The 10,172-nt window shown below is 46.1% G+C and overlaps 1 protein-coding gene across 1 annotated transcript; it reads right to left on the minus strand.

Moving 5' to 3' along the window:
• Nucleotides 1-42: 42 nt before the first annotated feature.
• GFI1 (growth factor independent 1 transcriptional repressor) lies at nt 43-9,988 on the minus strand. The gene is made up of 6 exons (XM_005422072.2): nt 9,896-9,988; nt 9,430-9,628; nt 4,395-4,810; nt 4,168-4,305; nt 2,416-2,581; nt 43-392 (listed from the first exon to the last, which is right to left on the minus strand). The coding sequence occupies exons 1-6, from the start codon at nt 9,986-9,988 to the stop codon at nt 214-216; spliced, it is 1,191 nt and encodes a 396-aa protein (XP_005422129.1). The 3' UTR covers nt 43-213.
• Between the last annotated feature and the right edge of the window lie 184 nt (nt 9,989-10,172).

Consider the following 10,172-nt stretch of genomic DNA (forward strand, 5'->3'; position numbering starts at 1 on the left):
GGAAAGAGAAAGAGAGAAACCCCAGCCTTTACTTTCCCCCTTCACAGTCATTCAGGCTGAGCTGTCAACACATGGCTCTGTCCTCTTCTTTCCTCTTTGAGCTCCTGTTCAGAAACATAATGCCAGGGTCCATATTCAAGGCAGGGTCCAGCAGGGAAGCCAAAGGAGTCTGTTCTCATAGTGTTGTAGCGCTTTCCGTGTTGTAGTTGGGACTCATTTCAGGCCGTGCTGTGTCTCCCGGTGTCTCCGTAAATCCACCTTTCGTTGGAAGCCTTTGCCACACAGATCACAGCCAAAGGGCTTGAAGCCTGTGTGCTTCCGACTGTGGGTGATGAGGTTGGAGCTTTGACTAAAGGCTTTTCCACACACCTGGCACTTATGAGGCTTCTCACCTGCAAGCAGAAGGTGAGAGAGAGGCTGTGAAAGAGGCAACACGCTGCTTATGTGAGACCACAGCAAATACACACTGCTACTTAAAGGTTATCAAAGAGATTTTTGTGTGATTACCTAAGAAATCATTTTTACAAAATGACATGGGTTTGGGAGCCCAAGACAGAGCATTGGCTGAGCAGGCCTGGACTTGGGTGCACCTCCATCAGCCCAGCATAGTCCTGAGAGTAGCCTGAAGCACGGAGTGCTCTCAGGACACCACACCTTGTGAGTGTATTTGTCTGCATGGGTTCTGTGAAGTTTAAACTGGCTTTGTGTCCTAGGAATATGAGGAACTCCTGGAAAAGTGATGAATGCCTGACATTGATTATTATGCCATCAGCATGAAGGCAGGTGGAATAGGTAGATAGAAGTTGTTACAACAAACCCAGTGATCTGGGGTCTGTCCCCAAGGGAGGTATGAGGGCCATTAAGTGAATCCTGAAGGGCAGGGTTCATCCAGGGTTCTCTCTGTTCCCCACACTACAACACTAGCAGTCAGAGCCCTGAAGTTCTCCTGCAGGCAGATAATGTAAATGGGAACAAATACAGCCTCTGGAACTTCTACACAGGAGTCAGTGACAAAACTCCATGTGAGCAGGATCTAAGTATATTTTCCTACTGTTTATTATCAAATAACAAATAAAAGGGAACCCAACCACAAAAACAAGCCGGATTTTCAGAGTGGCTTTGCACCTGCAGAGCCCACTGGCTTCAGCTGGGAACAACAAACTCTTTGGGTGTTTGAAGATCAGATTCTTAGAATCAAAAAAATAATGCAAAGTGTGCTTAAGGCTTATTTCACAAGTATATGGTGCATATGAAAGGAATCCCTCATTCAGTTAAAGACCTGCTTTTATATTAGCAATTTAAAAGCCCAGGCACATTTTCTGATCTCACAAGAAAATAATCTGACTGATTCAGAATTTGCCTGAAATTCTACTTAATCAAGCATAATTTGAAAAAGCTACTAAGGAGATACTTTTTGTATTATTTCATAAATAGTTCATTTTCATCCAGCAACATTCAGTGAAAAATCTTTGTAAGTAACATTTATTACTCACTGCTTGTCACCTAGAAAAGTCACAACCAAGCAGTGCTACATATAGTGCCATTTCTCTACATATTTGCCCTTTTTAGGCTTCACCCTTTATATCTGCTAGTGGCCACTATCCGGAAAAAGGATTTTGATCATCTGAACCATATGTTTGTCCAGTACAACTGATATTTCATGTCTACAGGTTCTTCCATATCTTACACATTCATTTCCCTCTACTTCAAGTGAACAGTGCAGGTCTGAAAAGCAAGATATTCTTTTAATGATTTCTGATAAACCTGTCTTCTCACTGAATGACACTTTTGAAACAATTTCCTTTGGTGATTCACCTGCATTTTATATTAGTTTCCATGTTTATTAGTAACAGTGAAACTTGAGAACACTGCACCTCTCCTGTTTTGTATCAAACTGTAGCCATTTCTCAGAAAGTCCAGGTGGAAGTGCAGACAATCTCTGAACAAATATTTAGACTAAGACCTAGGCCCTCTAGTTTAGTGTTTGATCTAGAGGAGGAGACTCCTGTTGTTCCTATTGTAAATTGGTAGATCCTGCAAAAAGCAATGCTGTAAGCAAATTCACCTGGCATTTTCCGGGGACCTCAGCTATAAATCAAGGCCACACGAATATAATACTCTACAAATCATCTTACACAAAAGCCCCGTGAATAAACATTGGTGGATCCTATTAAGGGAACACTGATTGGATTGCGAGGATTTTTGCGGGTTATTTTGCAGCTGCTGTCCATTAAACCTCCTCCAGATCACCCTGCTTTGCCCAAGTACAGCTCAGATAACATGAACAGCAGCAGGACAGTGAGAGGCATAGGGAGGTGTGTGCGCTGTCCCAGCTGAGGAGGAATGGGCTGCTGCAGAGAAACCTCTGAGACCTGCCCTCGTGCTGGGGCTGACACTAGCAGTTGCAGGGCTGACCTGTGTGAATGAAGGTGTGTTTCTTCATATCAGATTTCTGGTGGAACCGCTTCCCACAGTACTGGCACGGATAGGGTCGGGTGTCTGAGTGGATGAGCAGGTGGGTGGAGAGAGTAGAAGATCTCTTAAAACTCTTGCCACAAATCTTACAATCAAAGCTGCGTTCCTGCAGAGAGATGAGCCCAGACACACACATCACACCAATGATCCCATCAGCAATAAACTGCCCAGCAGCACATGAGTGTTGCCCCTTCTGCATTAGCAAGAACTTACACTTCTACAGAGAGCTGGACTGGCCTACACAGATGATAATGCTGGCTTGATAGCAGCACCACATGATAGAAAAGATAATACATCCTCTCCTAGAGCTGTGCACTACTAAAATGTAATTGAACAGCTCTTCCTGCTGGCAGGAATGGCCAGGAGGGAGCAAACCCAATAGACTAGGCAGAGTCTGCCAACACACTTTATCAGAGGCCTGAGACACAGTCACTCTACTGGGAAGCCCAACAGCTGCAGCACTGTTCAGAGGCCACCTCTCCACTGTACACAGGGAGGTAGGTGCCAAGGGCTGCTTGGGTCTCTTGGGAAATCCCTCTGGTAGAGTGAGTTCTGGCATGGTAACAACTAACTGCTTTTTTTAGTTCCATTAAAATTCAAGTGGAAGATATATAGAGCACCTGGGACAAACAGCTTTTCAGCTTACTACTTTAACATATAAAACCAAATACATTAAGACCTTACTGTCTTTCACCTCTCCTTCACACACTCCTCTCCATCAGTTTCTTATACCACATATCATGTCTTCTTTACATCCCTCAACTTCCCTTGCACCTTCCTCTTCCTTCTTTGCTTTCTTCAATGCTTTCACAGAATCACCTTCTTTATTTGGCTTTTAGTCCATTCTCCCCAAAATGCTGTCCCCTCCATGGACACATTATGCAGTGCTGCTCTTTTCACCATTGTTTCATGGATAATGAGATATCTCCCTTCATTGTGTGCTCTGCTGGTTGCACACTCACAAAATTATAAAGAGCAAAAAAATATTACTGTAACTCTATCCTCCTAAAGTCAATCTGAAGAAGGAAGATTTGCTGGGTCAAGTGGGTGGGGAAGGGGAAATATGGCATGGTATCAGCAGGTGGAAAATGTTACAAGTCCTCCTACCAAAATTAACCACCGTATTCTTTTGGTGTGTGACTCAGTGTCGAGATGGGTGAAGTCAGTGCCCTATACCTGAATGGTCGTTTAGATGTTCCCTGCACTGACAAAAATTACTACAAACAAGGGAAGACTCACTTCTTTGTGGGAGGGAGGAGAAAGAATGAGGAGTGCTGCATCAGAAGAAATCACACTGAGTTTCTTTAGCTGTTAAAAAAATAGCCAACGTCTGCACTACAATTTCCAGCTCTAAGAGTGAACATTTATTATTTTCTGTTACTTCTTGAGTGCCAGAAGTGCACATTGCTTAATACAGACTACGCATGCAAGGTCTGAAGAATAGAAACAAAGCCTGTGTTCTTTAATTACCTGATAGCTCTTCTGCACACTAACTGGCTACCCTTTCCTCTGATTGTCACCATATTCTTCACCTACAACTGCCCACTGCAGCTTTCCCACATTCTCTTCCCCCCCTCAGTATAGGTCCCTGCCTCCTTGCCCTGTATTTGCCTTCGTGGCTTCCCCATCCAGCAGAATAGAGCAGCTGGCCCTGCCCCCAGCCGTCCATCCTGGCAGCCTGCCTGCTCTCACCTGCGAGTGCACGGCCTTGTGCTGCTCCAGGCTGACTGCATGGCCGAAGGTCTTGCCACACATGTCACACGCAAAGGGCCTCGTGCCACTGTGTGAGCGGCGCACATGTACCTCAAGGCCATGCGGTGTGGAGAAGACCTGAGGAAATAGAGTACACAGCGTCAAGGTTGCCAGGGAGAAAGGGCTGGGGGAGAGTCATATCCAGCGTGGGAGAAAGGGATCCCTACCTTGCTGCACTTGACACACTTGTAAGAGCCAGTGCTGATGAGCAGTGGGCGGCACAAGAGGTCAGACTCCACTTTGATGCCACCTGGCCCCTTCTCCTGCTGCAGTCCAGGCTGCGTTTCAGCATAGAGTCCAGGAGCTGCTGCTGATGGCCGCTCAAACAGCCCCGGGCCCGGGGAGCTGAAGTCGCCGTACAGTCCCAGGGAAGAGCTGCACTCGGCACCATACAGGGTGGGCTCTGAGCCTCGGTCGCAGAAGAGCCCCAGGGCTGAGGTCCGCTCCAGCGTCGGGCAGGGCCTGTAGCTTTGCACAAGGTGCCTGAGCTCAGAGCCACCCAGGCTGTTCCACATGTAGGGTTTGAAGGGCACCGAGAAAGGGGGTGCTTCATCTAGGGACGGACACACAGATCTCTCTGAGGCTGTGGAAACACAAGGGCATGGGAATTGGTGTGCCTCACAATCCACACTATAATGAGGCAGAACAGTCTCAGCACCCAGGCTTATGTCCAGAGCCTGACTCCTGTACTGCACTTTGAGGCTGCCCTTTCATCTCAATGGGAGGACATTTTATATTGCATATTACAATCTGAGTGTCCAGTACTAACTCCTTACCCAGTTATTACTCCAGTCAAATTATTTCAAGCCTAGACCAATTTTGTCTACCTCCATCTCTGGATACGTCGTGTGTACACAGTGATCTGACTAGCAAGACTCTAAACAACTCAGTCTGCAACTTCCTATAGTTTTATCTGCAGCTTCTTAGAAACATGTATCTACCATATCCTAAGATGGACATCAAAGCTGACAGTCCACATGTTTAAGCTCTGATGGAGATCACACACACACACACACACATATATATGTGTGTGTGTGTGTGTTAGTGCAAATATAACATTACAGAAGTGCCAGACAGAGCAAATGTGCTGAGATTTACCTGGTCAACAAAATGAAAAAAACTTGTTGCACAATTTAATGCCCAAATCTAGTCTCTCAACTTCATGCCACAACTGACCATAACTATACTGCAGAATAACTTAAATAAGTAACAGCTTCTGAGGTGCTTGCATGTTATGCTTCACTTTTTCAGAAGAAAAAAAAATTACTTGTCATCTGAAAGAAAATCATAGTTGTTTCAGATTGCTCTGAGGTTCTCCATATAAAGAAATTGAGTCCACCCAAAACACAGTGCTTTGTAAAATCATTGGGATGGGCCACATCAAAACCTGAAGACATAATCCCATTTTCCTAGCAGTTGTAATCAAAGCAAATTTCCACCAGGGCAGGCTTAAATGCCTTCAGCAGGCTCTAAGAGGCTTGCCTGCAGCAGTGGCATCTGACCAATGCAGTCACACTTGGGGAGCGGAGTCTGATACAATGGCAGGAGCACAGCCTTTGAGAGGAGTCTCTAAAGGCACAACTGCTCAAGGAGCCTCACATGGAGGAAAGCACAACTGGGATGGAACATGAGGCACCAGACCTCAACAGTGTCTGCCAGAGATGCTGATTAATGCCTGAGGCGCACTGCTTTAGCAGCACTGGGAGAGTCAAATGTCTCCACTGGACAAGTTTTAGTGAGGCAAGGAAGAGATGAATCAATTAACTACTGAAATGCTGATGTCTTCATGGAGATATTGGCTTCCCTTATAACTTGGGCTTCCAGGGTAATATCCTTTAACCAGAAACTTGTCCAACAACAATGAATCTCTTACTTATTCATGTCAGACCCCACAGCGTTTTCAGCCTTTGGCAAACCAAGATAAATGGGGGTGGACTAGGCAAAGAAGGCACAATGTGTTAGGCTATCCATTTGGATAGGGAAGTGGTCACCGAGGGGTTACAGAAGGCAGTAGGAAATGAGGTTAAAATTGAGCTTTGAATGACTTGGCTTTTTCCTATCTTTTACATAATTTCAGATGTTAACAGCCTCAAATTCTTCCATTGAAATTAGCAATCTTTTGGTTGGAAATATACGCACATATACCAGCTGGGGCATTTGAAGAGAATGATGAAATCAAATTAGCTGACATGGTGTTCAGCATGATTTTTCCTGTTCTGCACTGACTGCAAAGTTGTGGTCAGCATCACATCATCTATCTTCTGTCTTTGCAACCAGTTTCAGTGTTGCCATCTCTGATGATTTTATCACAAAATTCAAACCTATCTTAAAGTCCCAGCTCTTGAAATGGCATGATTTCATCAGGCCCTTAGCTCTGCTTTTGTTTGTTCTTGTTGTAAGTTTTTTCCTTTTAAAGTCAATGTGTAGCTCAAACTGTAAGAAAAGCATGAAAACATAAACCCTCAATATTTCAACACTAGAACTGAATATCCATAAGGTATTACTTACAATCTTGATTTCTGAGCCAGCTCATTGAGTGAGAGGGAAGGCTGACCTGATTTTTGAGCCCTTGGAATTGGCAACACAGTATACAGTGAACATTGCACCACAGATCAGTTTGCGTGCAATGTTCCTTCCATCACCTCACATGCTTTGGAGCCCTCTCAAGCACAAATGCAGGGTATTTCCTCACAGTATACTCAAGCTATCTGAGCCCAGTGGCAAAGCAACCTCCAAACTCTGCTCTCCCACACACTGCAAGGCATTTCTGTATGTGCCTCTTCTCCACAGCATCTGGGGGGGAGCAGAGACAGAGAAATGTTCTCCCTCATTTTCCTAGAAATTCTGTGCAACCGTTACAGAGACTACTTCTGGGAGAAAAAAGAAAAACCCAAAATCAGTGCTTGTTTTTGAAGGCAAGACAAACTCAACCTTAAACGGTTGGGAACAGATTGATATGCACAGCAAAAAAAGATTGGAGCATCCTCTTACACAAACCACATTTTCTGCACAACTCCATTATACCCAGGAAAAGTCTTTCTCCTTCTGCAGCATCAACAGGCTCATCAGGAGCTACTAATACTGCTGCACTGAGCTGCCATGCCCCTTCTGCATATGCACATGTGTGTGATTAGACACATGTAGAAAGTGAGATTAAATAAAGTGATTTGCACTGGTGGAGTTAACAGCTATTATGTCTGTATGTTGTGTGACTGCTACATCAGCAGCACAGCACTTAAAGACCAAAGTGAAATAAATACAGCTTTCACTGCATATTGAAGTGCAACTTGCACCTATGTTCACTTCCAGAGATACAGGAGTGGTAGTACTACTCACCACACATGCCTTCAGCATGATTGAGAACCATTATTTCTCACCTGCTCTGCCTGGCAAAGCACAAAAATTGTGAAAATTGTGCCCCATCCAAACACAATTGTAGGAATACAGTCTCTCACCACTGCATCTTGCAGAAGTGACCTAGACACAAATTCCAGCTTCACACTGAATCTAACAAAGCAGCTGGAAGGCAGAGGGGCTGGAGGAGGTGAGCTGTGGGAGGAAGCCCAACTGTCTAATCCTGTTGCCACTGCCTTCATCATTAACATAACAGCACGTCTCTCAATGCACTGAGATTCATTTAATAAAGCTCTTACGTCTTACGTGCTTGGAGTCCTACAGATTCCCAAACCTCCTTTGAATGGGATCAGACAGCCCCAGGATTGCCCATCCCACCCTGAAGAATCTTGATATGGGGACATTGTCCTCATTTTGTAAAGTTATCTTCCCTGGACAGCCTGATGGTTGGCCAAAAGCTGATGAATACGAGGGAAGAAATGAGAGGGAAGGAGGAAAAGGCAGAGCAGACCTGATAAAATACCTGGTCTATTTTACATCTATCTTTTTGACACCCCGTGAAAATGGTCTGTTTCCTGTGCAGAAATTGTAGTTATTTGGGAAAGGAGGAGCAGGAAAAAATCATTAGAACAAAAATTACACACATTGCTACAGTCTGTGCAGAAATATTACCAGAAGAGTAATGCAGCAATGCTGCATTTGGTCTGGTGTGTCATTTGCACAGACCGAAAGTGTCCTGTGGCTGACGCTGGACAGCATTTTGAATGTCCCTTAACGGAGCTTAGGACTCTTGAAAGAAGATGCGGCTTTAAAAATGCAAATTCAAATCATTACAATTAGCCATTCATATGCATGGACACTGCAAAGACGTAGTGGGAAAGGGTGGCAAACCGGGACTAAGTATTTTTTTGCTGGCGTCTGCTGTCAGTCGGTAAAGTTGACACAATTTTTCCTTCATCAAGACAAAAATTGTCCTTTTTCCAGCTGCCTCTTTTTAATCGAGGCAATAAGAAGTGGTTATATATATACATATTTTTGTTCTAAAATGACACCATTGTATTTTTAAACGAGATAAGTATTTGTGCCAGGCTGGGGACAGCGTCTTCCACTGCTCCAGCCACATCAAAGGCAGGACAAGGGAGCTAGAGACAGGCGCTGCAGCCATAAGTGTGAGTTTCCTGGATTTGGGGTGTTTAAATCTGACCATCATTGGGTTTTTTTCCCTCTGTTTTTTACAAATGTGTTTTTAGAAAAGAAAAATAAACAGACATTTAAAAAACCCAAACCAAACAAAAATACAAAGAAACAGAAACAAAAACAAAAAACAGAAAGAAAACCCCCAACCAAATAGCAAAAGAAAGGCCGTTAGGAAAATGTCTAGCAGGTTGTACAAAACACAAAATCAGCTCTGTTTACTGCAGGTATATAAATTGCCTATGCTGTCTAAAAAGACTGAAAAATTCTGTGGAGGCACGACCCTGTAGGAGAATGCTAGGACCTTTTAAACATAACCTGTCTTGCCTCTAACAATTAATCATAAATCAAAAAATAACGCCGCATGTCATGACAACTTTCCTGCCGTAGCCTGTCACCTGCTGCTCCCTCAGCAGCACAATACGGGCTGGAAAAGCAACCCAAAAGAGGGAACCCGAAGACGAGGGGAAAGAACAGATTCTGGCAAATCTGGTGGAAAAGTAATAATAATTTTTAAAAGGGACAGGCAAATCTGTCCCTTATACTGGTTTGTGGTGGTGGTGCATAGCCATGAGATGCACGGTCCAGTGCCCCACGGCACGGGCACGGACATGCAGCCGGACCCTCGCTGAGCGCTGCTCGCCCCGCTCCTACCTGGCGAGACGGAGGGCGAGGGAGGTCTCCAGAAGTCCTCGAACTCGGACACTCTGTCACAGACACTGCCCTCGCAGCTGGGCGCTGACTCCGATGTGCCATCGGCAGCCTCGGTAAGGTGGGATTCCGGGGAAAAGCGCCCCCGGGAAGGCTCCGGATCGGGCAGGGCGGTGCGGCACAGCTCCGTGTTCTCGGGGATCTTGCAGGAGTCTGCAGGGCAAAGAAGAAGAGGGAACTCCTCAGTGTGGGTCCGTGGTGGGAGCCAGCCAGCTCCCGCGCGGCCCGCTCCCGCCAAGGCTTGATGCCCGACTCTCTCCAAGCCCGCATTAGCCCCTCCGGCGTCCCGCAGGGGCTGCAGAGCGACCGCCCGGTGCCGAGAGCACCGAGGTGATGTCGGGCAGGTGGGCAGTCTCTGAGTGAGGATGCGACAGAGGGGACTCCTACCTGCACAGATCTGGGCTAGCACCGTCTCCAGCCGCAGGCTGTAGTCCTCATCAGCGGAGCGAGGCTGGTGGTAGCTGTGCGCTTTCTTGCTCTTCACTAGGAAGGACCTCGGCATGGTGGGGTGCTGTCACGGCCGGCGCGGCCGCACTCCTGTAGTCCTCATCAGCGGAGCGAGGCTGGTGGTAGCTGTGCGCTTTCTTGCTCTTCACTAGGAAGGACCTCGGCATGGTGGGGTGCTGTCACGGCCGGCGCGGCCGCACTCCCTCTCTAAGAGCCGGGCACGGCAGCGGCGGCGAGCG

The sequence above is a fragment of the Geospiza fortis genome, unplaced genomic scaffold (genome assembly GCF_000277835.1).
Source record: "Geospiza fortis unplaced genomic scaffold, GeoFor_1.0 scaffold403, whole genome shotgun sequence".
Taxonomy (NCBI): domain Eukaryota; kingdom Metazoa; phylum Chordata; class Aves; order Passeriformes; family Thraupidae; genus Geospiza; species Geospiza fortis.

Bases quoted from the DNA above. Each gene is read 5' to 3' on its own strand.
- GFI1 (XM_005422072.2), bottom strand. From the start codon at position 9,988: ATGCCGAGGTCCTTCCTAGTGAAGAGCAAGAAAGCGCACAGCTACCAC. The intron at 4,306-4,394 runs GTAGGGATCCCT...CTATTTCCTCAG, and splicing joins AGTGTGTCAAGTGCAGCAAG to GTCTTCTCCACACCGCATGG. The intron at 2,582-4,167 runs GTGAGAGCAGGC...ATCTCTCTGCAG, and splicing joins ACAAGGCCGTGCACTCGCAG to GAACGCAGCTTTGATTGTAA.